The sequence below is a fragment of the Anopheles arabiensis genome, chromosome 3 (genome assembly GCF_016920715.1).
Source record: "Anopheles arabiensis isolate DONGOLA chromosome 3, AaraD3, whole genome shotgun sequence".
NCBI classification, from domain to species: Eukaryota; Metazoa; Arthropoda; class Insecta; order Diptera; family Culicidae; genus Anopheles; species Anopheles arabiensis.
In genome coordinates this window covers 78,999,629-79,025,270 of record NC_053518.1, presented here as the reverse complement: position 1 = coordinate 79,025,270, position 25,642 = coordinate 78,999,629, and the positions used below count along the sequence as shown (strand labels likewise).

The following is a 25,642-nucleotide window of genomic DNA, read 5'->3' as shown; positions in this document are numbered from 1 at the left end:
GGGCGGATCCTTTCAAAACTTGCGCTCGTATCAAGCAGGAGCTTAGTTTGCAAGTTTCGGCGAAAACGGTGTCTCGCCGTTTAAACGCCGCTGGGTTCTGTGCCCGGAGACCGCGGAAGGTTCGTAAGCTGCTGCCGCACCACGTAGAAGCGCACATTCGGTTTGCCGAAGAACATTTAGCTGCATCCATCTTTTGGTGGAGCAAAATCATTTTTTCGGATGAGTCCAAAATCAATCTGGATGGTTTGGACGGCATTAAATACGTCTGGCGCCTTCCTAATCAGGCGTATCATCCGAAAAATACGATAAAAACCCGAAGTCACGGAGACGGCCACGTAATGGTGTGGGGTTGCGTATCAACGGTTGCGTATCCTTTGTTCCGTATCAACGGGACACTGAACTCGGAAGGGTATAGAAAAATACTAAGTCGTAAGATGTTGCCATACGCCCGACAAAAATTCGGAGACGAAGAGCATTACATCTTTCAGCATGATAACGACTCTAAGCACACATCGCGAACAGTTAAATGTTATTTGGCAAACCAGGATGTGCAAGTTCTACCGTGGCCTGCGTTGAGTCCTGACCTAAACCCGATTGAAAATCTGTGGTCAACTCTCAAGCGTCAGCTTAAGAACCAGCCTGCACGTTCAGCCGATGATCTATGGACACGCTGCGAGGTTATGTGGGAACGCATACCCAGAAGCGAATGCCGTAAGCTCATCGGCGATATGGCCAAACGCTGTCAGGAAGTGATAGCGAATAACGGTCACCACATTGACCGTTAGAATGTGTTTTCGCTCTGTGGAACACCGCAACACCTCCTCCCAACAACCACTTAAACAGTCCTTTTCAGGGCTACCAAATATTTCTGACAAGAACTATGTCTTTCGGTCACAGAAAAAAGTTCCTATTTTTATGTCCAATTTGAAAATGAAATCTGAAAATTTCATTCTCTTTGTCTGTCGGGTAAGCTTTAACCGTCGACAGCGAGATTCAAATTCAAATTTAAATGACTTTCTTTGACGAGAAATTTTCGGAATCCACGCAACTGACATTTTCTACTTATTATGAACATTAAATTTTAACGGATAAAAAGTGCCAGGCAAACAAACGTGCATCAGCGCGTTAAGTAACAAATGTGGTTAACAATCCTTGAAATAGCATCCCAAGCGCCACAGATTAAGCTTAAATGACTGAAAAATCAAATATCTGTGATTTTCGGTAGGATAAATGGAAAATCGGTAGTTTTAGGGCGGTCATCTGTTAATCGGTAGGCATATAAAAAATCGGTATTTCTGGTCACTCTGGTAGAGTGGTCCCGGTCGTATACACCAACACACACACACCCGTACCCTCACTCATCATCACCGCGTAAAACAATGGATAAAATCTACTGTTGTGTTATTTGATAAACTTTCCTGTCAAACGGCGAGCACAGGGAAGAGCACAGGAACAGTGAAAAACAATTTTCCCCACTTGCAAGCGTAAAAAAGTCTACCCTCCACCCCCTTAAAAGCCAACTTCCCATTCAGATCACGCAATTACTACACTCGGAGCCATCATCGTCGTCATCATCATCCTCATCGCCAGCAGTCATTCGCTCCTGGCACTTTGGCAGTCTTTGTTTGTTGTTTGTGGGGTGTCAGTATTTTTTTGTGCGACACAGTTTTATTGTTGGCAAACCGAAGACAGGCAATCCTTTCGAGTGCTCCCGTTCTCCAGTGAATTAATTGTCCCTTTTTGGGGAGGAAGGAGCGCGCACCGAAGACGAGAAGGGAGCTCCCTCCCAAGGAACCTTCCCGGTGGTGTATCATCACCAACTAACCTTCCCCGTCCCCAGCCAATCATCATGTTCAGCTTCGATGGAGAGTTCCGGCGCCGGCCGCAGCAAAATCTCGGCGGTGCCTCACTGAAAACCGACCGGCTGACGACGATCCGGAAGGCGCAGCAGGAGCGGCAGAAGCGCGAGGAGGCCCGCCGCCACCAGTGCGGTGCGATCGTGATACAGTCCGCCGTGCGGAGCTTTGTCCAGCGCCAGCACACCAAGCAGCGGGAGCGGGACAAGTTCGACGAGTACCGGCGGGCGCACGGGGCGATACGGGACGGTGGGCAGGATCTGGAGTACTACAGCAAGCGGATCATCTTTTTCTATCAGCATCGCAGCGGTCAGGACGGAGATCGGCTGGTAAGGCCGGGGGGAGGGAGGAGCGTTTTGGAGCAAAAGTTCGTTCGGTTGTGTTAACAGTTCTCGCTTCCTCTTCGTTCCAGATCTTTCTCTGCCAGTACATGATTAAAAACCCGGGCGAAGTGTTCCGGCTGGTGGAGCGGGATCCGATCTGGACCTATCGCATCAAACGGCTGCTTGGGCTGTGCTTGGGCCAGATACTGGTCCCGGAATGTTCACCGGTAAGAAAGAAAATGCGCTGTGATTTATTTCGCTCCTCATGCTAATCACTTTACGAACATTTTCTCTCTCACTCTCCCTTCACAGACCATACCGATGCGCATGCTAGAAATCTACTCCTCCAACACGTACATCACGAAACACATCCCACCGACCGGTAGCAGCGGCCAGCAGTACATCCAGCGCTACCTCGTCTCCATCTACAGCCATCTGATCGAGCGGCGCTACTTCCGCGTCGTTCGGCAGCTGATCGAAGAGAAGCTGCCGGCAATCGACGAAGACACCACCACGCTAGCGAACCCGATCGCGGACGCACTGTTCGAGATGCTGTTGCGCCCGCTGCAACTGATCGATACGGAAGCGCGCGACACGCTCAGCCGCCAGATACTGCAATCGTTCACGTTTAACGTGCTCTCGCCGCAGCTCTCCGACCAGGTGAAGCACTTTGTGCTGCCGGCGTTGGGCGAGCGGACCGATTTCCCCTACTGGACGCTGGTGCGCCACACGGCCGACGAGTACCAGGGTCTGCTGGACTACCGGAGCACGATACTGGTCGACCTGACGACGGACGACGACGACGACGGTACAGCACCGGTGGGATCGCGGCCGGTCGGCACGCCGAAAAAAGCGCGCACCACCAATCGGGTGCAGGACGAGCGGCTACGCTTAACTAGCTCACTTTTGTACTCCCTTTTGAAGCTAGACGAACGACACGTAGATGGTAAGTTGCTAGAAGCTTTTTAGAACCAAATTTTGCGTTCATCTAATTGTCTCTCTCTCTCTCTCTCGCGTCCGTTTAGAAACATCAACCTCGAAGGAGCACTTCCGTGCCTACCTCAAAGTGGTCGCCTCGATGGTGGACAACATTACCAAACTACCTCGAAAGACGATCCGCTCTTCGATCAACCGGCCGCTGGACGATTCGAGCGATTCCGACTCGGACGGGGAGGACGGACCGGCGCTGGGGCCGCGCGAGGCCGCCCTGCTGCACGCCGTCATCGGTATGCTGAACGAGCGGCGCCGCGTATCGTTCACCGTGCGCCTGATCGACACGGTGCTGGACGATCCGCTGGCGGTGCAGCACCTCTGCCAGATCTGCCACCAGCTGATGACGTACAACCGGATGGCGGTGTACGAGTACAAGCTGCTGTACATGCTCGCGTCCAAGCCGCTGATCATCCGGGGGCTGTGGTACACGCTGACCGCGCACAGCACCGGCCAGCTGTTTAGCTCCCCGATCGTGCGTCTCTCGAAGGGAATCAACATCTGTAAGTAGATAGTTTTCCACCTGTTTTTATTGGAATGAATTATGCAATTGAACGCAATTTCCCATGCTTCCCAACAGCGAAGGAAGATTCCGACCGTACCATTCCGATTCTGGCCTCGTTCTGCGCACTGTTCGGGCGGCTGATCGCCTCCCTGCACGACGGCGAGTTCGTGCAGGAGAACGTACTGCCCGGCACGGTGAGCAGCATCATGCCGTTCAGCATACCGGAGCTCATACCGCTCAGCACCACGCTGAAGGAGATCTCGCTCGGGCTGGTCGAGCTCGCCTTTCCCGAAACGCGCTCCAGCCTGCACGAAAATTATCGCACGATGATATCGTCCCTGAGCGGCGGGGAGGCGCGCAGTTTCGGCGGCACGGGCTCGCTCGTCGGCAGGCAGCGCAGCCAACCGTACGAGCAAAACCGCCAGATATGGCCCCACCTGCTCAAGGTGTGCGTTTCGCTGCTGCGCCAGATACACACGCGCGATCTGCGCCGCTGCTTCTGTCCCGAGGGACACTGGACGGCGCAAAACCTTAACCTGCCGCTAGACAAACCGACCGATCTGCACCTGTCGCGCGGTTCGCGGCGTGGCCCCCGGCCATTCCAGCCGATCAGGGACTTTACGCGGGAAGACATCGAGGACGGCCCGCCGCTATCGACCAAGCAGATCCGTTCGATCACGATCCTGCGCGAGATACCGTTCGTGGTGCCGTTCAATACGCGGGTCGGCGTGTTTCAGGGGCTGGTGGCGGCGGACAAGCTGCGGACGCAGGGCGACCTGCAAGGGTTTCTCCAGGGACCGTCGATACATCTCACCGTCCGGCGGTCCCATCTGTACGAGGATGCGTTCGACAAGCTCAGCCCCACGAATGGTAAGAAAGGAAACACGGTAAGTTGTTTTGTTGTCACACGGAATAACGCTTTTCTGCGCTACTTTCAGAACCCGATTTGCGGCCCAAATTCCGCATCGAAATGGTCAACTCGGTGGGGCTGCGGGAGGCCGGCATCGACGGTGGTGGCGTGTTTCGCGAGTTTCTGTCCGAGCTGATCAAGCTGGCGTTCGATCCACATCGCGGATTTTTCATGTAAGTTTCATTGCCGCTGGAAGCTTCATTTTCCAGTTCGTCGCTTACTTTGGTTTCTATATTGCACAGGATAACGAAAGACAACATGCTCTATCCGAACCCGTGCGTGGGGAAGATTGTGGAAGACTTCCAGCGCCACTACTACTTCATCGGCCGCATCCTCGGCAAGGCACTGTACGAGAATCTGCTGGTGGAGCTACCGTTGGCCGAGTTTTTCCTCTCCAAGCTGGCCGGCAAACACTCCGACGTGGATGTGCATCAGCTGGCCTCGCTGGATCCGGTGCTGTATAGGTATGGCGTTGCGATGGAACGGCTCCAACCAGTGCTGCAAAAGGTCATGAGCATCACGAGATGTTCACCAACGAAAATAATGAACTTTTTCGTGGTAGCTTGATGGTCCAGTGCTGCCAAATGCCACTGTTTCAGTCATCAACACTCATGACTGAAACGAGGCTCAAATCAGCTCACGTACACAACTGAGATGATCAGAGATGAGACTCAAACAATTGAGGGACCAATCACATGCTTGTTGACATTTTTTGTAGCACGCAACTCTTGGTCACTCACTTGGTCACGAAATTTTGTGTTGGTGATAATCACGACATTCTTGGAATGTGCTTGACGTGTGGTCGCAAAAGCAGCAAAAGAGTTGGTCGCACAAAATGTCACCAAGTATGTGATAGTCGCACCAACTGTTTGAGTCTCACCTCTGATCATCAAAGTAGAGCTCATTACGCTGACATTATTTTGTTTCAGTCGGAATTTGTCATGACTATGACAGTGACATTTTGCAGAACTGATCACAGCAAAAAAAGTCATGAGATAGTGACTAGCCAAGCGTTGGTCGTAAAAATGTCATGAAACATGCATTGGTGACACCAATCGTTTTGAGTATCACCTCTGATCATCACAATTGAGTACGGGACGCTGACATGGATTTTGTTTTAGTGAGATTTTTTTATTACATTGAGAGTGATATTTTGCAGCACTGGTTCTAACGAGCTTAGGGGCGCAATTTTAACTCCAAAATTCGTTTCCCTTTTTTTGCAGAAATTTAATGTCTCTAAAAGCGTACGAAGGGGATGTGGCTGATTTAGGGTTAGATTTTACTATCGTCTGTGATGCGTTAGGTGAAACAAAGGTAGGAAAATGGGCTTGTTGCCCCCACCCACTCGTACCTCTTTTTGCGCATTCTAATTCTCCTCACTCATCCACACAGGTGGAGGAGCTAAAACCGAACGGTACGAACATCATCGTCAACTCGACGAACCGCATCGAGTACATCCAGCTGATGGCGGACTTTAAGCTGAACCAGCAGATCCGGGCCCAGTGTGCCGCCTTCCGCCAGGGGCTCGCGAACGTGCTGCCGATCGAGTGGCTGTACATGTTCAGCAACAAGGAGCTGCAGGTGCTGATCTCGGGCGCGGAAATACCGGTCGACGTGCACGATCTGCGGCAGCACACGCGCTACGGTGGGGACTTTTCGCTCGAGCACCACACGATCCAGCTGTTCTGGAAGGTGGTCGAGCAGTTCGATGACATCCAGCGCCGGTTGCTGCTGAAGTTCGTCACGAGCTGCTCGCGCCCGCCGCTGCTCGGGTTCAAGGATCTCGATCCACCGTTCTACATACAGAATGCGGGCGACACGGATCGACTGCCGTCGGCCAGCACGTGCATGAATCTGCTGAAGCTACCGGCGTTCGAGGAGGAGGACGTACTGCGCGAGAAGCTACTGTACGCGATACAGAGCGGGGCCGGCTTTGAGCTGAGTTAATGCAGACGCAACCGTGTTCTTAGGAGGTGTGGCGCCGCTTTTTTTGTTTGTTTCGGTGTGAAAGTAGCGTGTAATAGTGACGGAAGCGAAACGGTGAGTGCGGAGCATATGACACAACATCCAGGGGAATTACGAAAAAAAAACAAATACAGAATGTGTGAGAGAGATATATATCAATACCGATTTATTGTTTCTGTTCCGGCGTTTTTACTGCTTCCGAACAATCTATGGAAAGGTTCTTACAAGATACGTGGTCAAAACAGCGTTGCAACAGTCTCTCCTTCCGTCTATCTGGCATCAAAGACGATAACTACAGGGAAAGGGGAAACAAGCCGATCGTTAGTGTATTTCGGGGCTTCCTTCTTCTAATTTTAAAATGCATCTACTTACGTCGCTTCGTGCGCTTCTTGTACATAATACGGTAACCACACTCGCGGCAACGGATCGGATCCCTCGGGCGCATCTCATTCTCATGGTGGCATTCTACGCAACAAGAAATTCCCCCAATTTAGTAGGCACAGTGAATCAGCCGGCATCAAGCCACACTTACCTCCGCACACGTAAATCATTGCCGTTTTCAGCACCGTATCCTTGGAGCTGGGTTCCGACATTGTGGTGCGCTATTTGGGGATGGAAATTGCAGAGGAATATTCACCGAACGCACGTGAAAAACACTATTCCGCCGTGAATCGCGCGTGCAAATGCTTTGCTCCCCGCCTGGCCAAGCTAAGCCCAAAACAAACCGCTGCTGTCAACGCAACTGTCAAAGCAGGGCTGCGTGAAATGGTTTATGTCGACTATGTCGACAACGGTCGAAATTCAATTTGATATGGAACTCCATTTAAAAGATCGGTTGTGAATTTAACTCATTTTATAGAATTTTATTTTGCTTTGCGTTGGAAATAAGTGAAACTGTGTACTGTTTCTTTTTTTTTAATATTTTTCAATGGTTTAAGGTTAAAGTGTCGAAACGCGATTGAAACTAACTCGTGTACAAGAGAAAGGATTCGATTTTTTCTTGAATTTATTATACGATAAACATAAACAATTGTAAACAGCCCATGGTCTTCATTATTATTATTATTTATTAATCTTCAACGGGCCGTATGGCCTAATTAAGATGTAACAGTTCAATAAAAAAAAAAGAAAAAATACATAGCAAAAACAAGATTTGCATCGCAATTCACTGCGGCCACGGCAAAAGCCGGAGACGTTCCTTGAAGTTCAACCAACATTTTCATGAGTTCAACCAAAGAACATTTATTAGTTGCATAAATCCGTGTATAAATTCAAAACGTGTCGTGATTTGCGTGTCGCTCTTTATGTACTGAAAGTAATTTCACTTTGTAAGCTAATCCGGTAGAATCTTATTCCCAATCGCAAATCGGTAAGTATGAGTTAAAAGTTAAAAAAATCCCCTTGACAAAACTCTGCCTTAGGCCATTTCCACAACAATTCGTTTCGCTTCATCCCCGCACAGATCGCCCTTGCCGGGGAACACGGAGTGCGGCTTACCCTCGTGGTCGTACAGCTGCACCTGTTCCACCGTGAGCGTCGCGGCTCGATCATACCGAACCGCTGCCACCCGTTCGGCCGCTTCTTTGGCGATGGCTTTCGATTTTTTCTTCCTCTCACTGGCTGCTGGGGGCTGCTCGGTCGCAGCTGCTACCCCACCGGAAACGACCTCCACATCCATCAGCAGCATGCGCTCCAGCAGCACGTTCATGACGCGCACGCACGGCCCATGGCCAACGCTGCTCGTCACCTCGAGCAGCAGATCGGTGGTGGTAGCGGATACCTTCGTCTCATCACAGTTCGTTAGCGGCGGCAGGCTGATCACCTTCTCCTCGTCGCTCAGATACGCAAACAGTTCCCTCGCCGTCAGCAGCGTAATGTACTTGTGCACGCCCGAGTACGTGTTGCGCTTCTTTTCCTTGCGCAGCAGCTCGGCCTGGTGGCACAGGTCGGCGTAATACTGTTCGGCCGTCACCTTACCCTGGGCGGCGCTGCCAAGCGCGGTGATTTCAATCTCAGCCGGCGGTGCAGCGTGGTACCGCAACGCCCCCTTCACTTTGGCCAGATCGTGCGTCGCAATGGTGGCCAGCTGGCGCCGGTTACACTCGGTGTCGTGCAGCGTGTTTTGCAGCTGAAGAAACTTTTTCAGGTTCGCGATCGGGAAGGAGCGCACGATGCAGAGCAGGATGTGCGGACGGGCGCTACGTGCTTCCTGCGTGAACGTTACCTTCGGTGCGCTAGCCGTTGCTTTGCGGACGATTATTTTAAGCTGAGCTTCTTCCTGCTCTTTCTCTGGCGCTCCATTTGGGGGTAAAACCTGCTGCCCGTTGCTAGCGGTGGATGGATTCTCTTTGGGCGTTTGCTTCGGAGGTTGGTATCCGTTCTTCTCGACGTAATCGAGCACCTGCTTGCTGCGGCACTGGTCCACCAGCTTCAGCAAACGTTTATCCTTGAGCGGGTTGCCCTTCAGGTTAAATTCTGTTGTTGTTGAAAAGAAAGTACAAAATAGGATAGTTAAGCTCACAATCGAATCAAAGCATGCTTTGCCGCTTACCCTTCAGTTTCGCGCACTTGGCAATGTACTTGGGCACCTGTTCGATTTTGTTGTCGCCCACGTTCAGCACGCGCAGTATCTGCTGCCGCGTAAGCTCTTCCGGCAGCGCCACGATACTGTTCTTCTCCAGGTTAACCTCCGTTAGATGGTGCACCTCGCCGATGTGGAACTGTGGCACTTCCGCGAGCTCGTTGCCGGACAGGTTGCAAACGCTCAGCCGGTCCAGCGCACTAAGATCCAACTTCTTGAGCTGATTGAAGGAAAGGTTTAGCGTGGTCAGGGAGCGCAGCTTGCCAAACTCGCCCGGCACCTCCGTCAACCTGTTGCCGGACAGATCGAGCACCTTCAGCTCGCCCAGCTGGCCGATCGTTGCCGGCAGTTGTGCAATTTTGTTCCGATACAGCAGCAGCGACTGCAGATGAGTCAGACTTTCGATGCGTGGTGAAATCCGATCCAGTGGCGTATCATTCACGTCCAGCAGGTTCAGGGCGGACAGCTGGTACACCGCATCGTCCAGACTGCCGCCGTTTTTCACAATCCGTTCCGATACGCTGGCACCGGTCAGCTTGAGCTCGCGCCGATTTTCACTCTTGACGGCTTCCACCTCGGGCCACATGGTTGTGGTTTTTGGGTAGGAAGTTTAAGGGGTTTGGTACACTTTTCAGACTAAAACTGAGGAGTAACGCGTTCTATTCCGCGTCGCTTTTAATTGCTATTTGCGCTGCACATGAAAAAACGTGTTTGTGTATGTTTGCTTTTGTTTGCGCCCGGCGGCTGATGCAAGAATGCAAATGATTGAAGGAAGTGCTGCCAAACAAGGAGTGGAGATTTTTGAAACAATACTGGAAATAGCAAAAATTTTAATCCCCTTCTTGATACATGATGTGGAGTAATGCAATGCAAATTGTTTTATTTTGACGTATTGTTAATTAATTGAGCTTATGTTCTGATTATTTTTGGCCTTTTTGTTTTGGTCTTCATAAAAATCAAATAAATTACTGTTCATCTGGCAGCACTGTACCAACTGTCAAACGACTGTTTTCGTAGCAGCCCATGTGCTATTTGTTTATGGTCAGCAATTTCGTCACCATTGGTCGGCGAAAGAAGGTGTTGTTGGAAAAATTAGACGAAAAACGTGCTTTTAAGTTAAGTAAAAGGCTAAAACGCATGCAGAAACACTGTATGAAGGTGTTGCAGTGTATTTTTTGTGATAGTTAATATAGTAGATCCGTTAAATCATGGGTAAAAAGAAGGCTAATCAGCTGGGCCGATCTCTGATCAAGGACCGGTTCGGCCAAGGGAATCGAAAAACGGTTGCCGATGGAAGCATGGTAAGTTGCCTCTATTCTACCCAACCACACACACACACACACACACATATACTCTTTCTTCACCAAACGTGAATCTCCATTCCAGCTCCACACCACCGAAGTGCAGGACGGGTACGATTGGGGCCGGCTGAACCTGCAATCCGTAACGGAGGAATCCTCCTTCCAGGAGTTTCTTCGCACCGCAGAACTAGCCGGCACCGAGTTCCAGGCGGAGAAGCTTAACATCACGTACGTCAACCCCAAGTCGAAGGTGGGCCTGCTGACCACGAACGAGCGGGTGGAGATCATCAAGAAGCAGGTCGACATGAAGGATCTGCTAAAGATACCGCGCCGCCCCAAGTGGACGAAGGACACGACGGCCGAGGAGCTGCTGCTCGCGGAAAACGCTTCCTTTCTCGAGTGGCGCCGCGGGCTGGTGGCGCTCCAGGAGCAGGACGGCATGCTGATGACACCGTACGAGAAGAATCTCGACTTCTGGCGCCAGCTGTGGCGTGTGGTCGAGCGAAGCGACATCGTCGTGCAGATAGTGGACGCCCGCAATCCGCTGCTCTTCCGGACGGAGGATCTGGAGCGGTACGTGCAGGAGGTTGACCCGAACAAGATGAACATGATACTGCTGAACAAGTCGGACTTTCTGACGGCCGAGCAGCGCGTTCACTGGGCAAAGTATTTCGACGGGCAGGGCGTTCGGGTGGCATTTTACTCGGCCGTGCTAGCGGCGGAAGAGGCCAAGAAGGAGCAGGAAGCGGAGGAAGCAGCGCAGCAAGCTGCCCAAAACGGAGATCAAGCCGATGACGAAGAGGAGGAGAAGGAGCAGGAGGAGGTTAAGGAGCGGTTAGGAAATTTAAAACTGTCCGTTGACAGGGCGGAAAAGACGCTGGAAAAGATAGAGGAAAAAATCGAAGACCTTGCGCGCGAGGAGGACGCAGAGCCGGGCGCGATTCGGAACAGCCCCAAGCTGCTCACGAATGCCGAGCTGATTGCGCTCTTCAAAAGCCTGCACCGGGCGGAACGTGTCACCAAAGACGTCGTGACAGTCGGGCTGGTCGGGTACCCGAACGTCGGCAAGAGCAGTACGATCAATGCGGTCTTTCTCGAGAAAAAAGTGTCCGTTTCGGCGACGCCCGGCAAAACGAAACACTTCCAAACGCTGTTCGTCGACAGCGAGCTGATGTTCTGCGACTGTCCCGGGCTGGTGATGCCAAGCTTCTGCATCACCAAGGCGGACATGATACTGAACGGCATCTTGCCGATCGACCAGATGCGGGACCATGTGCCGCCGGTCAATCTGCTCTGTACGCTCATTCCACGTCACATCCTCGAGGACACGTACGGCATAATGATTTCGAAACCGCTCGAGGGTGAGGATCCGAACCGGCCCCCGTACTCGGAGGAGCTGCTGCTGGCGTTCGCGTACAACCGGGGCTTTATGACGGCCAATGGGCAGCCGGACCAGTCGCGCGGCTCGCGGTACGTGCTGAAGGACTACGTCAATGGGAAGCTGCTGTACTGCTACGCACCGCCCGGGGTTGTGCAGGACGAGTTTCACCGCTTTCCGGCACGGAAGAAGGAGGAGGCAGACATTAAACTGCTGCCACCGAGACAGCAGCGCGCGATGAAGGTGCGTTCCGACTAGTGGAGGTAGCTCGGAATCGGAGCTACCCAATTCCGATTTCGTGTTTTAAATCATTTCCGGATTCGATTGCGATTCTGGAGTCAGTTTCGGAATCGATTCCGCGATCGGAATCGGCTCCGAAATCAGAATCGACTCCGGAATCGCAATCGTCCTTGGAATCGCATTTTGCCCCGGTAATGGAATCAGAAATTAACTCCAGAAATGGAATTGGCGCCGGAATGAGAATCAGTTCTTGAATTGAAATAAGTTTCAAAAGCGAATTCAGTCCAGGAATCTCCATGAGAATGGATGGCTCATCATTGGATCGAAACGCCTATGCTTATGGAGGTGCCGAAACCGACTCCGCTTCGAAGCTGATTTTGATTTCGGAGCCGATTCCAGAGTCAATTTCGAAACGAATTCCGAAGCCGATTTCGGAACTAGCTCCGGAGCTGATTCCAATTCCGGAGCTAATTCCTATTCCGGAGCCAATTCCGGAACTAATTCCGCAACCAATTCCGGAGCCGATTCCGGAAACTGATTCCAGGTAGTAGATACCAAAAAACTTCGAAGCTAGCCAGAATCGATTCCGACAAAAACTTAATTTTTCCCATCACTAGTTCCGACCACGGCCACGTGCTGATGAAGGCGAAACGTTAATATTGTTGCTTTGTTTTTTTTAGATGAACCTGAAAAAATCCAGTACAGACGTTGACGAACAGTTCTTCAAGGAGCGAGCATCGCACGGTTTAGTGAAGGGGCGCAGTGACTTTCCGAACGTTCGACCGATCGGACCATCGGGCAGTGCAGCGACACTGTCGACGACTGACGGTGTGATCGTGGCCGGCAAACCGTGGAAGCACCAGAAGCGCGAAAAGCGTGAAAAGCTAAGGCGCAAGTACGCGCACCTCGATCAACACTAATCGATTCGATCGATCGTTGGGGCGTGGAATTGGGGAAGGGGTTAAATTACACAGTATGTTGTCCTATGTGTATAGATTTAACAAAAATAAAAAATAATCGCTCTACACTTCCAAATACCCTGTGTGCTGTTTGCTGTTGTTCAACTTTAATGTCGTCTCTGCGTGTGTGCATTGGTGTAGCAATTTTACAATTTTTGCAAATGATAATGCAAATTAGTTTAAACAAAAACACGCACACACACACACAATTCCTTTAACGTGTTTGTTTTCCAGCGCGAAACAAAACTGAAGTTGGTCCAAAAATTGATCAAAATAAAATAATTGTCACTAGCATGCATCATTTTGCCATTTTTTTGTCCTGTCGTGCTGTGTGTGTGTGTGTTTCGCTATTTCCATTCAGCTTGCCGGGGGAGCTGGGGCTGGGACAGGCCATTCAAAAAGAGGGAAAAGGGATTCTGGATGCAGTAGAAGCTCTAGTAAAACTGTACACAGTGCAGTACACTGCGCTGGCATTTGTTCTCGAAATCGTGCAGCAGCTCGTCGATATCGTTGTCCAGGTCTTCGCTTTGAGCCATCTACAAGAAGAGAGGAAAAAGAGAAATCGAATGAACGGGATTGAAGATAAGCGAAGGGAAGGGAATGATATAAAATTTAAAAATGAATAATTTAGGATCAAATAAATACAAACAAACGATTCCTTTGGAAATATTTCTGTTTTTTTTTTATTTGCTTTCACCCTTACAAACAGGAGCATTAATCAAAAAACAAAAAATTACCTATAATACAAATTAAGCAAATAAAAATCTCCTTCGTTCACTTACCATCGTTATCAGATCACAGATGAGAAACGCGCCAACCGTCGCCTCCTCGTGGTTGTCCTGTATGTCAATGTTGATCACGTGCACCGGCAGGTTGTAGCTGGGAGTTTTCGATTCCATAAATTCTATCACCTGCAAAATAGATGGAGCGCATTCGTATTACTGTGCCAATGTGTGTTCTACATTCTATCAGCAGCTATTGCTTTTCCCAACCTGATCGTAAACTCGCTCCTCGCACGTGACCAGCACATCGAACCGCTCCGTGCAGAGCTGAAACTTTTCCGGGCAGGATTTTATTCGCCTATTGCGATCGAGCATGTGTAGCAGGCCGTTCTGTGTGTAGCTGTGTAGGCGCATTAGTGGTTGTTAAGGAAAACAACTTGTTTTGGCGTTTTGGAAATGTGTTGTTGGTGGTTTTTGGTGTAATAAAAGGATAGTAACAATAGCAGTATTGGTGCAGTAGTGCACCATCAGCATGGCAACATATCGATAAATTTAAATTCAAGACTAAAGATCGCCCCTTGGATGAAACCGATTTTAAAATTAAATACAACAACGGTAGACGGTAATATAAAAGAATTTAAAGAAACTTCCTATCCAAATGGAAGAAAGCGACATTAGCTACATAGAATGGTTATCAACGTTCTTGGCTAGGTTATTGTGAAGAAATGTATGGAGGTTGCATATATGCATTTGCATTTTTAAACAGCTCCAAAAGGGATCATCAGTGGCACAAAACCGAGGACGGTTGTTCCGGATAGTTAAAAACTATATTATTTAGCACAATCTCTATAGATGGCTTAAGACTGCTTTGTCTCTTGCGGGTTTAATTAAAAGAGCAATAGTCTTGTCACTTCAAACGGTTCGCTATACATAAGATTCGAACTTGCGGCTGGTTGTGTAATTAAATCGTACATTTAAATGTGGCTATACCAGGGGACGGCAAACTTTGCGATCAAAAGAATCAAATTCTACTACAATTGGTAGAGCTCCAAATGGCTTCAATGGCTAAAAGTTTATCTTAGTTGGATGAAAATTCCCAAAACCAAAAGCTTTTTCGTAGTCACATTGTCTACGTCACCCGAGTGTTAGTTAAAAATTAAGAACTTGACAGTATTTCTTTTAAAATGAGTTGAATCGTTCGATAATTTGTGATTTCAACTATGCGTGTGTGCTTTCGTAGACTAAATGAAGAAAAACAGGGTTTAACATAATTTCTGATATACGTCTGTGTAGAAGTGAGACACCGTGCGACATCCCCCCCCCCTCCCCATAAATCCATGAAATTGTAATTAATTTATCCACCGTTGTAAAAAGAGGGTTTCCTCTTTCCTCAATCCCATTCGTTGCCGATCGCCGATCCAAGCATCATTATTACGTGAAGCAACAAAAATGAGAGAGAAAAAAGGATACTATTGCTTGTCTTTCGCGGCCAAATCGTTGTAGATGTCGTCGTACGTGGTGCCGAACTCGTACACGTTCGGCCGGTCCGCTGCCGTGCCGGGAAGCTTCACCTTGTCGCCCGTACCGAACGACCGTACCTTGAATCGCTTTTTCGCGAGAAACCCGTGCGCCTCCATCGATCTGTTCATGTTGGACGAACAGATCACGGCTATGGAGAGTGGGCTAACGTACGCTTGGCTCATCGTTTTGGGCACCGTTGTTGTTCCGGCCGGTTTTGTTGTTTACTGCGTTCTGTTCTCGTTTTGCTCCCGTTTTTTCCCCCTGGTGGTGCCGCCTTTCGTTTTGCGGCGCGTTTTTGCTGCTGACCGGCGGCTTCTCTACCCTACAATGAAAAGAATACTGTCGGTACGTTATTGTGTGTGTTTATTATGGAAATTAGCTGTTACGAACAGTAAATAAACGCTAAAATCGTAGGACTTGTGGCCAATGTTTTCGTATCCAATGCGCTGCGGGTAATAACAGTAGCAAAAATTGTACCCTGTCCTTCAGCTGTCAAAGGTGCAAACGTCAAAGTAGCCAAAAGACGTCACTGCGTGCAGGGGCGCTCTCGGTGCTGCGTGCGTCCAACAAACAGAAGACAGTGCGAAAAGGCCATTTTCAGGGTGGGAAACAGCAGCTCCTAAAATTGCTCCTTCAGCACTACGTAAAATGAATAGGACATCTTGAGCATCTGAAACGACAAGTAAGGCAAGTAAGATGCATTCTTCAGAATTTTCAAGCTGTAATTAATGTTACCTTGCCAAACTGGGCCACATTGACGAAGCGAAACTTGCCCGCCGTTACGCCGAGCGGTTTTTGGGATCGTTGCAGTAGCAGGCGAAGTTTGCGGCGCATCGAAATGGAAAACTTGTACCACTCGCTATCGTAAATGGCGAGGGCAACGCTATAGCTCTAGTGGAAAAGGGGAAAAATCGAAAACAGAATTTGGAATTACTTTTTGAAGCTTCATCCATAGGGCATCCAAAGCACCTCCGTGGTTAGATCTGTTCCGAAGTAGCAGTAGCCGTAAGTTTCCACCGTCACCAAAATGATCTGGACACAAACATTCGCCACCGTCGAGCTGAAACCCTGGGCGAAAATTCACCTTCACTAAAATGGATTTAATTAAGTTAAACGAAAAGAAGAGAATGCTATTACCGTCACCGCTATGTAGAGGATGAGACTGCACCAGATCATTGTACACTGAATGAACTGCACGAAAAACACCCAGCGGAATGTCGTCTCCAACAGGAACACGCAGCTAGGATGTGCACGGGTCAGACACACTCAAGTTATTCCCTGCAAAACTTTCAATTTGAATTTACTTACTCGAGTACCCGCTGATGCATGGAAATTATCTCGTTCAGCTCCTTCTCCGCTCGGTCTTGTCTTACTTCCGCTAAACAGTGGATTCGGAGTGCAACGAGCTTCAGCATGGCCGAACAGTACTTAACATTGCTGAAAATGGTCAGCAGCTTTGTGCCACCGGTAAACCCGAGCGTATAGATCGTGGGCCACATAATGGCCACATAAAACGTATAGTGCGCCATCGAAGTCCGGATGTGCAGGAAGTACAGCTCTTCCTCGAGGTGCAGCACGTGCTCGACCGGTTCCGTGCTGTTGCGCACAGCAAAGTAGGCGGAATAGGTCGTCCAGACGGGCATGAACCAAAAGAACGTTGCCATGGAAAAGTGACAGCAGCAGTAAATTTTGGAGAACCGATCGACCCGTCGGTTCACTGAGATCAGGTACTCTCCCAGCTCTGTGGGTAGGTCTTGGAGGACTGAAAGTATAGCAGTGTTACGAAGGATGTTGCGAAGGTTTGGAACAATCGATTGGCTGCATACTCACCTAGAGCTGCCAGATCCTGCAGCTGATGCACCAACCGCTCGTAGTTGTCGCGTTGAAAGGAAAACATTAGCATGCCGAAGAATGCGTTCGATTCGAACATCAGCTCGGCCGTGCCGCGTACCGCAATCTCGAGATCTGGGTAACCGAAAAGCACTTTGGGTAGGACCACCATCGCGCAGAAGTAGGAAAAGATGAGATAAAAGCGGTACCGCTGGGAACGGTCACCCCACAGTCCGGCAATGGTTTGAATTCGCAGCAGAAACGGCATCACTGCTGTTTCATCCTTTAATTTTGGCAGTACCATCGTGCGTTTGTCTTGAGGAGTTCCGAAGGAAGTAATGAGACGAAGCCGCTCAGAAGGCATCTATTTTATTCCTCCTCGCGAACTACTTGCTAACGTACGACACACCTAATTGCTTCTTGATGTGTTCAGCTCCGTTTAAGGTAGGTATCGTTTGCAGTTCAATTATCTCGAAAATGACATAGATACTATCAATCGAAAGGGTTTAATGAGAAGAGATTCTGTTCATTAGTAGCGATTGTGATTAGCCTGGCCATACTTAAATAGCAAACAACGTAGGAGTATTTAAAGGCTCTGTATCACTCATAAATAAGAATCTTTTTCTCAACATTTCACGTCCAATCAGCAGCAAGAATAAGACAAAGTCCAGGAAATGGAGTAATACATACATATCAATCCGTAGGGGCATATAAAAAATAGAATTGCCCTTGAAATAATGAGTTGGAACATTAGTGTTTAAATTCTCCCTGAACACCTCCATGACTTCCTACATCAATTAATCAGTTCCAGTGGTAGGAATAATTGAAGATCTTTGTCTGGATAGGTCCAGGACCAACATCTGGACAAATATTTAGCACCGAACCAGTTCCGAGGCAATAATGGGATAGATTCGGTAATATGTAGTTCCAGAATTTGGATAGGTTCTTGGGACATTTCATGCCTCGCCCTAAGTTCAAAATTGTTTTGAGAATTGGTTCCAAAACCAGGAACCGGTCATGGCCAAGATCAGATTATGACATCTAGATTAAATTCTAGATCTAATATAGATTCGGAAAACTTCATTCGTTGCCAAGCCCAAAAAAAAACATTCACTGTACATCCATCTTTATTACATCCTTAAGTACGACGTAAGCAGAGTAGGATAAGTTGACAATCCTGCTAAATTCTTCCAAATTAACGCGAAAAAACTTCCCCACCGTTATGTGTGCATGCCTTTGCGACTGTCTCAACATCATCCTAATGCTGCTGCGAAAGGCTATTGGGTAGTTGTACCACCGTGTAGCATAGAGTGCGTGCTCCAGCAGCTGCTGTTGTGTCGCAAGCCGCGTCCCGAGTAAACAATACAGGAAAGTTTCCGCAGTGGCAAGAAAAAACATTACCACTACGGTAACCGATTGTAGCGAGATGCCCTGTAATAGAAAGTTCAATTATAACCATCTTTTTGTTTTTGGGTTTCCAAACAAGACAAAACTAACCACGTTCGTTAGATAGATGAGAGAAATGCTCCAGTTTAACACGCAGGTCAACCACTGCAGCATCAGCATCGATCGGATTGACGTGTTCAAAAGCCTAATGCATTTCAGTAAACCACTGTGCATCTGCCCCACGTTGCGTATGGCGCTGGCAGTTCGTTCCGCTGATGCCATGCTTTCCAACTGCTCTACCATCTCTATAGTCAGCCTGGTGTACAGTGTACAGTGTCCAATGCTGCAGCAGATGGTCATCACCTTCAAATTGCATACGTAACCACACATAACCACGACGGCTAGCATGATCAGCACGAAGGTTATGTAGTCCTCGACCGAGGTGCGATTCTCGAGCCAATAGAACTTCACCTCCAAATGTTGCACAAACCGCACGGGTTCGGTGGAATTGGTCAACCTGTAGTAGTGCGCACAGATGGAAGGTATCGGTGCAATCCAGTAGAAAAGCGTTACAGCACCCATGCAGGTCGTTTGCACTTTGGCGATAATATCTGCTCGACGGTTGAACCGGGTCAGCTTATACTTTAGTCTGTACGAATGTGAGCATACTGCAAAGAGAAACAAATGATGATGCAATAAACGCAATTTTAATTAATTAAATATTACCCAAAACCGAAAGGCTCTTCAGTTCCTGGATGAACGCTTGGAAAGTGGATACATCGTAGGCAAAGAACATACTGCCGCCGTAAATGTTGCAATTAAACAGGAATTCCACACTGGCGCGTACACGCTGGTGACCATTGGTGTACCCGCCCGTTAGTGGCGGTATCACAAGAAAGATTAAATAGAACAGAAAAATGCCACCAACTCGAATTCGCGACCGAAATCCTGTCCCATTCATGCCCACGATATGCAAAAGCCTTAGCACGAAGGATAAGACAGTGTCCGGGGAGGAATATTTTTGAAACAGTTCAAACTTCATTGTTGGTACAACCTGACTAATATTCGAAAGGATGCATTTTTGTGTTGTTTAAAAATGATACAAAAATTTATAATAAAATGTGGCATATAATTATGATTAGTCGAGGGAACGAAATGAAAATCAGTAAGACGTTTTTTTTCTTTTGCTCATCAACGGTCTTGATTTAATTTATTGATTTTTGTCCTCACCGTAGTGAACTTAAAAAGTCAAAGGGTGAGTTCGTTGGCAAGCAAAAACGCTACTAATGACTATTCAATTGCACATCGTTAGCTTTCCGTCGTCTGGTCCGACGGGGGAGTTCCCCTTTAAAATTGATCCTTCAGTACGATGTAGAACGAGTAGGATGTTTTTGCCATCTGTAAATTGAAAGATGCATTAATAAAAAAAAATCTTTCTTGCCACAGCGGAAGGTCTCCCCATACATTGCCAAACTGCTCAATGTCGACGAAGCAAAACTTCCCAGCCGAGATGCCGACCGGTTTCTGGGCACGCTGCAGTACCATTCGAAGCTTCCGTTGAATCGAAACCGAACGGCGATACCAGAGGCTACCGTACGCAGCACGTGCTACGCTCAAGCTCTGTCTCAAACAAATGGTACAAGTGTTACGGTTAGAGGGGAACGGAAAAGTAACTGAAACTCAGTGAATAACACCTTACCTCCGATGTAAGATCACTGCCAAAGTAGCAGAATCCGTAGGTTTCCACTGTTAGCAGTATAAACAGTACACCCACGTTTGCTGCTTTTGTGCTGAGACCCTGGGAAGAGTGATAAAACACGACACAGGAATGAATGGTGTGGCAGACAGATCACTACAGTTCTTTTAGTTACCGTAACGGCGACGTACAGAACCAAGCTGCACCAGATCATTACGCACTGTATGAATTGTCCCAGAAAAACCCACCGAAATATGATTTCCAACAGCTCCACACATCTGAAAGCAGCTAGAAATGTATTCTATCCACACCATACATGCAGACCTTACTTTAGCGCCTTCTGATGCATGACGATGATTTCGATCAGTTCCTTTTCCGCTTCGCGCTCGTCCAGCCGGTCCATGAACTGGATTCTCATCGCCACAAGCCTGAGCATTGCCGAACAGTACTTCACGTTGCTGAAGATGGTCAGCAGCTTTAGTCCACCGAAGTACGCTAGCATAAAGATTGTAGGCAGCATGATGGCGGTGAATATGGAGTAATCTACCAGCGAGACGCGGGTGTGAAACCAGTACAGCTCCTCCTCCAGGTGTAGCACATGTTCAACCGGGACGGATCTGTTCCGTGCTCCCAGGTACGCTAGGTAGGTGCTGGACGAAGGAGCCACCCAGTAGAAGATGGCCAAACACAGATGGCTGCAGCAGTAGATCTTGGAAAACCGATCGATACGATGATTGATGCGTACCAGATAGTCGCCCATCTGCGAGGGAACGTCCTTACGGAAAGCTTGAAAGGGATAGGAGTTGCTCAAAGGTTCCTTTTATCAATCATTATCACGCACCAATCTTTGATATGTCCTTGTACCGGTACACCAGATCATCATAGTCGTCTAGCTTGAGAGAAAACAGCAACATCCCAAACAGTACGTTCCATTCGAAAATCAGCTCAGCTGTTCCGCGAACCATTGTCTCTAAATCTGGATAGCCGAAGGCAACCTTCGGAATAACTACTAGCAGACAGAAGCTTAAAAATGCCAACCGGAACTTGTAGCGATAGCGTCGTTCACCCCACAGCCCAACGAAACGCTGCAGGCGTAGTAGAAGCGGCATCACGGCGTACGGTTCGGACAGCTTCGGTAGCACCATGATGCACTTGCTTGCTGACTGGTCGGATGTATTCGAAGGACTAAAAGGCACGGGTTCTGGCACACTGGTGGACAAAAAATGGACAGCGAATTGTATTTACTCTTAAGCACATTACCTTGCCTTCTTTGCAAATAACATATTTGCACGCAAAAAACGAAATGCAAACAATGTGATGTTGATTCAAGCATCGATAAGGACATTGCCGTATTATTGGACGATTTTGCAGAACCAGTAACGAATCGGATGGAATCAAGACAACATCAGACAATCGGATTTTTGCTTTCGCGAAAACTCCTTGATGCACAGGTTGATTAAGGGTACGTAATGATTATTTAAGGTACAAGTTGTTGTTCTATCTTGATAATCAAATGGGAACTTAAGATATCCAGAGAAACAAAACCCGGTAGGCTGATCGCTACAAAAGCATATTATAATTAATTAATAGTGATAGTGATAAACGGGTGGTCCCGTGGTACAGTCGTCAACTCGAACGACTCAATAAAATGCCCGTCATGGGTTCAAGTCTAGAATGGACCATTCCCCCGTAGCCAAGGATTGACTAACCGGCTGCGTAGGACGTTACACCAAATAGAAGAAGAAGAAGAAGTGATAATGAATGTTTATCCTCAGACTGATTTCAGCTTAAATTATTTACTGATTATTGAGATCATTAATTCACTACTAACACGAATCACGTTCAAATCTTATTTTGAATCCCAATCCCAATCCCCAGATGTGATTCAGTCCGATTTCGATTACGTCTAATGGGAGACGATTCGAATCTCATCTAGGGATTGAATCTTCCAAATCCTGTATCTACCAACCTTAAAATAGACTTGTATGATAGAAATAAGATTCGTGACTAATCAACTTAATGATTCCCGATGGCTCGAAAAGGCATATTGTACATTCCTATTGGATTCCAAACCTGTCCAAAAAGGGGCGAGAAAATTAGAAAAGTCCCAAAATTATGATTAGAACCCATGGAAAAACCTTCATCGTAATAGAATGAATCACTAATATTTTTTTAAAATAAGAATGAGTGATTTAACTCACTTTAACAGCTCTTCTGCTCTCACTTCCTCGCTAAAATGAGTGATTATGTTATTGGACGAAAATGTAATTTCGTAGTTTCAATATTTTAATTTGAAATGCGTCTTCCTTTCCGAATCGCCCTGTACGCGCTCAGCTGATCGTACGAATCACCTTGTGATCTAATGGCTTTTCTAACGTCAAATCTCAAAGAGCAAATGTAAAAAAAAAAAACAACACAATCATAATAATCATTTTATCAGCTCAAACATCTACAGCCGGTTTGATTTTCAAAAAGCAAACCACCAACTCAAAACGTTCATTAAATGGGTTAAAGTGGAATTCCACCAAATAAAACCCTTTCTGCAACAATTATCCCCGCACACACAGGGAAGCGTAACGACCACCTGCAGCACAATCACGCTTATCAGTGTGATGGAAATCTTTCCGTGTGGTTTGTTTCGTACGGCACAGCAAATCAACCACCATCATACGATGATCAGCAACTGGACGGCTCATCAGTAGCGTTCACCCAGAGGACCCGTACGTACCAAATGTTGTTTCCCGCTTCATCCCGAACACTGCTCCACCGTTGGATAAATCAGTGCGGAGTGTTTGAATCCCGGAGTTTGAAAACCACCGGACTGCAGATCCGGCAATTAGGTGCAAGTGCTTCATTGTTCGCTGGAGTGCAATTTACCGCTCCTTACAGTAGTAGCGGGCTGAGCCGGCGATTGAAGGAACAGCAGACGATCAGTAGTGGATACAGTAGCAAGAAGGTGGTCTATTGTGCAAGGGTTTTGATTTCATTCGTGGCAGGAATTAATTGTCCATTTCTATGACCTTTCGTTTGCAGTATTCAAATATGTTACCGTCGCACGAAACGATGGCGCAGCGAGGAGGACCCGTCGAGCCGGTGCGCTTCACGAAAAACATGACATTCTTCAGCAATCGAAAGCAAAGCTATGAAAAGGACATTCATTCTTTAAGGTATGGCTTTAATGGTACTGATCTGTAGAATTGTCCTCCCACACTTCTTCTTCTGCCTTTTCGCAGGCTGACGGAAACGCTCGACAAGCCGTTGGTGTTTATCTTCGCCTGGCTACAGGCGTCCGAAAAGCATCTGGCAAAGTACGCCGACTTCTACCTGGACCAGGGGTTCGAAGTGCTGTGCGTCCACATAACGCCCTGGCAGCTGGTGTGGCCCGTCAACGGGTCACAGAAGGTGGCGGCCGACGTTGTCAAATTTCTCACCAACAACGCATTCCCCGAGGGGATCGTCATACACGGCTTCTCTGTCGGTGGCTACCTCTGGGGCGAATGTTTGGTGAAGCTGCATGCGGACCCGGCCGGCAAGAGTGTGCTGGCAAAAATCCGCGGCCAGGTGTGGGACAGTCTGGCGGACATAACGGAAATACCGGTCGGTGTGCCGCATGCGGTGCTACCACACAATCCCACCCTCCAGGGCGTCCTGCGCAACTATATCAAGTAGGTGTCGTTGGCTTATCGCAAATCGTGCGCTTTTGCACTTTGAACTCATCCCGTTCGCCCCCTCCCCATTTTTGCAGCTACCATATGAAGCTGTTCCACGAGGAAGCAACCCAGTATTACGTGAAATGTACACATCTCTTCCATTACGAGCCGGCCCAGTGTCCGGCCCTGCTGCTCGTCTCGAAAACGGATCCCGTCGGCACGGAAAAGGCTAACAATCGGCTGCGGAGCATTTGGGAATCCGTTGGAGTAAAGGTAAGCTGTGTACACCCTTTCCGCAAGACGACTTACGCTTATCGACTTTGCCTCTTGTATCGCAGACATCGCTCAAGTGCTGGGATAAGTCACCTCACGTTGGCCACTTCCACAAGCATCGGGACGAGTACATCGAGCTGCTGCTCGCTCACCTTCGTGCCCTTGACCTGCCGATGTACAATCGTAAGGCTAAGCTCTAATGACCCGGCGACAAGCCAGTTATGATTCGTTGTGTAATCCAACGACCTGCCTGTGTTGGTTCGCTCGAACGGGAGCTGGTTCGATTAAAAGCGATAAGGTGATAAGGTGATAAGTACCCGGTCAGTTATCCAGTGACTTTTTCTGGCGATTAGCCTTTCTACAGCTACTACCAGTGTGACCTCTGTGTGGTCCACCGATAAAGAAACACATCAGGAATTAGATAAATATTTAAGCTGTAAAGATGTAGCAATAGTAGCTTTTTTGCTATCCTGCCCTTCAGCTGATATCTTTCACAACAAAGTATCGCATCTAGCTGTGAAAAAGCAAGCAAATAATAAACTTCCCACGTCAATGAAGCGCACGTGCACCACTGTGTGATCTTATGAATCACGCCGAAATGGGTTTAAATTGATTAAAAATGTGCAAGCACGCGGGCATGCCATCTAATCTACATAGATATGGTAATGATTTAATGATGGACAGACGCGCAGATGACCTCCATCATCCCCCTTCTTGTATGCTGTCTGCACGGTGCCGACGATTGATTCAATCGTGTATCGGGGCAGCGTGGACTTTGGAATTGCAAATGTGTGCGCTAATCCAAATATAGCGCGCAACGCGGCTCGATGCGGTTGCGACGTGGAGCTATTCGGTGTGGGGGCGATTTTAGGCAATGTGCCAAGCAAGAGGATTCATCCTCAATATGCACACTTATTATTTTGTATTGCAATAAACATGACCTTGGGTTGATAATGTAAGTCAAGTCGTAGTTTGTCCTTTTACTGTCATCGCGGCTGTGCAGAGAACAATTAGAAAAGATTTTAAATTTTAAAATATCGGTCCGTTCCCTCTATAAATACAGTCTTTCCCATAGTTACGCGACACTCGAATTACGCGAATTTTCAATTTTGGTACGGACAGGTACAATTTGCTGCAACAATTGTCAAGCGCAAAATAAATAAATTATGTTTGAAATCGCTAAATGCACACAAATAACAGAATTTTCTATATAAATTGTATGAAATAACTAATAATTTGCATAAAAGTACTAAGATGAATAAAATTAGCTATTTAACAACTATATTTTGGATGGAAAACGTGATATTTGACTTACGCGAAATGTCCCTGGAACGCACTATTCGCGTAACTTGGGGAAAGACTGTACTTTACTTCAATCAATTATTTAAATTATTCTACATTTGCAATCCTGACTCGGTTGCCTGTATGGGTGTTCGTTACTGTGCCACAAAAAAAAATCGAGAAAGGGTGCCACCATGTTGAGATAGTGAAAACAATCTTGCAGCTTTTTGTGCAGGCCGATGCACTGCGTGTGTCAACCGAGCTTAAGCATACTA

The 25,642-nt window shown here is 47.9% G+C and overlaps 9 protein-coding genes across 9 annotated transcripts; 3 read left to right on the top strand and 6 right to left on the bottom strand.

Annotated features, from left to right (window-relative positions):
- Nucleotides 1-1,324: 1,324 nt before the first annotated feature.
- LOC120902259 (ubiquitin-protein ligase E3C) lies at nt 1,325-6,678 on the top strand. The gene is made up of 9 exons (XM_040310846.1): nt 1,325-2,185; nt 2,269-2,406; nt 2,492-3,125; nt 3,205-3,672; nt 3,750-4,544; nt 4,613-4,757; nt 4,827-5,048; nt 5,808-5,898; nt 5,977-6,678. Exons 1-9 carry the CDS (start codon nt 1,850-1,852, stop codon nt 6,529-6,531), a joined length of 3,384 nt encoding a protein of 1,127 aa, XP_040166780.1. The 5' UTR covers nt 1,325-1,849; the 3' UTR covers nt 6,532-6,678.
- Nucleotides 6,679-6,689: 11 nt separating this feature from the next.
- On the bottom strand, nt 6,690-7,280 carry LOC120902260 (DNA-directed RNA polymerases I, II, and III subunit RPABC4). Its single transcript, XM_040310849.1, has 3 exons — nt 7,082-7,280; nt 6,922-7,014; nt 6,690-6,841 (listed from the first exon to the last, which is right to left on the bottom strand). The coding sequence occupies exons 1-3, from the start codon at nt 7,140-7,142 to the stop codon at nt 6,819-6,821; spliced, it is 177 nt and encodes a 58-aa protein (XP_040166783.1). The 5' UTR covers nt 7,143-7,280; the 3' UTR covers nt 6,690-6,818.
- A 433-nt stretch (nt 7,281-7,713) lies between these two features.
- On the bottom strand, nt 7,714-9,894 carry LOC120903334 (leucine-rich repeat-containing protein 47-like). The gene is made up of 2 exons (XM_040312706.1): nt 9,101-9,894; nt 7,714-9,024 (listed from the first exon to the last, which is right to left on the bottom strand). Exons 1-2 carry the CDS (start codon nt 9,714-9,716, stop codon nt 7,967-7,969), a joined length of 1,674 nt encoding a protein of 557 aa, XP_040168640.1. The 5' UTR covers nt 9,717-9,894; the 3' UTR covers nt 7,714-7,966.
- A 252-nt stretch (nt 9,895-10,146) lies between these two features.
- Nucleotides 10,147-13,084, top strand: LOC120902495 (large subunit GTPase 1 homolog). Its single transcript, XM_040311284.1, has 3 exons — nt 10,147-10,431; nt 10,517-12,052; nt 12,730-13,084. Exons 1-3 carry the CDS (start codon nt 10,339-10,341, stop codon nt 12,967-12,969), a joined length of 1,869 nt encoding a protein of 622 aa, XP_040167218.1. The 5' UTR covers nt 10,147-10,338; the 3' UTR covers nt 12,970-13,084.
- LOC120902497 (RNA polymerase II subunit A C-terminal domain phosphatase SSU72) lies at nt 13,073-15,770 on the bottom strand. The gene is made up of 5 exons (XM_040311287.1): nt 15,642-15,770; nt 15,201-15,590; nt 14,001-14,130; nt 13,791-13,919; nt 13,073-13,544 (listed from the first exon to the last, which is right to left on the bottom strand). Exons 2-5 carry the CDS (start codon nt 15,431-15,433, stop codon nt 13,443-13,445), a joined length of 594 nt encoding a protein of 197 aa, XP_040167221.1. The 5' UTR covers nt 15,434-15,590; nt 15,642-15,770; the 3' UTR covers nt 13,073-13,442.
- Nucleotides 15,771-16,085: 315 nt separating this feature from the next.
- LOC120902496 lies at nt 16,086-17,445 on the bottom strand. Its single transcript, XM_040311285.1, has 4 exons — nt 17,082-17,445; nt 16,560-17,013; nt 16,389-16,491; nt 16,086-16,319 (listed from the first exon to the last, which is right to left on the bottom strand). The coding sequence occupies exons 1-4, from the start codon at nt 17,443-17,445 to the stop codon at nt 16,197-16,199; spliced, it is 1,044 nt and encodes a 347-aa protein (XP_040167219.1). The 3' UTR covers nt 16,086-16,196.
- Nucleotides 17,446-18,129: 684 nt separating this feature from the next.
- On the bottom strand, nt 18,130-19,509 carry LOC120902436 (odorant receptor 94a-like). The gene is made up of 3 exons (XM_040311161.1): nt 19,194-19,509; nt 18,579-19,135; nt 18,130-18,512 (listed from the first exon to the last, which is right to left on the bottom strand). Exons 1-3 carry the CDS (start codon nt 19,507-19,509, stop codon nt 18,192-18,194), a joined length of 1,194 nt encoding a protein of 397 aa, XP_040167095.1. The 3' UTR covers nt 18,130-18,191.
- Nucleotides 19,510-19,670: 161 nt separating this feature from the next.
- Nucleotides 19,671-21,721, bottom strand: LOC120902242 (odorant receptor 49b-like). Its single transcript, XM_040310815.1, has 6 exons — nt 21,005-21,721; nt 20,493-20,949; nt 20,339-20,441; nt 20,167-20,265; nt 19,932-20,087; nt 19,671-19,865 (listed from the first exon to the last, which is right to left on the bottom strand). Exons 1-6 carry the CDS (start codon nt 21,306-21,308, stop codon nt 19,815-19,817), a joined length of 1,170 nt encoding a protein of 389 aa, XP_040166749.1. The 5' UTR covers nt 21,309-21,721; the 3' UTR covers nt 19,671-19,814.
- An 838-nt stretch (nt 21,722-22,559) lies between these two features.
- Nucleotides 22,560-24,648, top strand: LOC120899880. The gene is made up of 5 exons (XM_040306176.1): nt 22,560-23,119; nt 23,197-23,330; nt 23,397-23,828; nt 23,909-24,086; nt 24,152-24,648. Exons 1-5 carry the CDS (start codon nt 22,895-22,897, stop codon nt 24,284-24,286), a joined length of 1,104 nt encoding a protein of 367 aa, XP_040162110.1. The 5' UTR covers nt 22,560-22,894; the 3' UTR covers nt 24,287-24,648.
- Nucleotides 24,649-25,642: the final 994 nt, after the last annotated feature.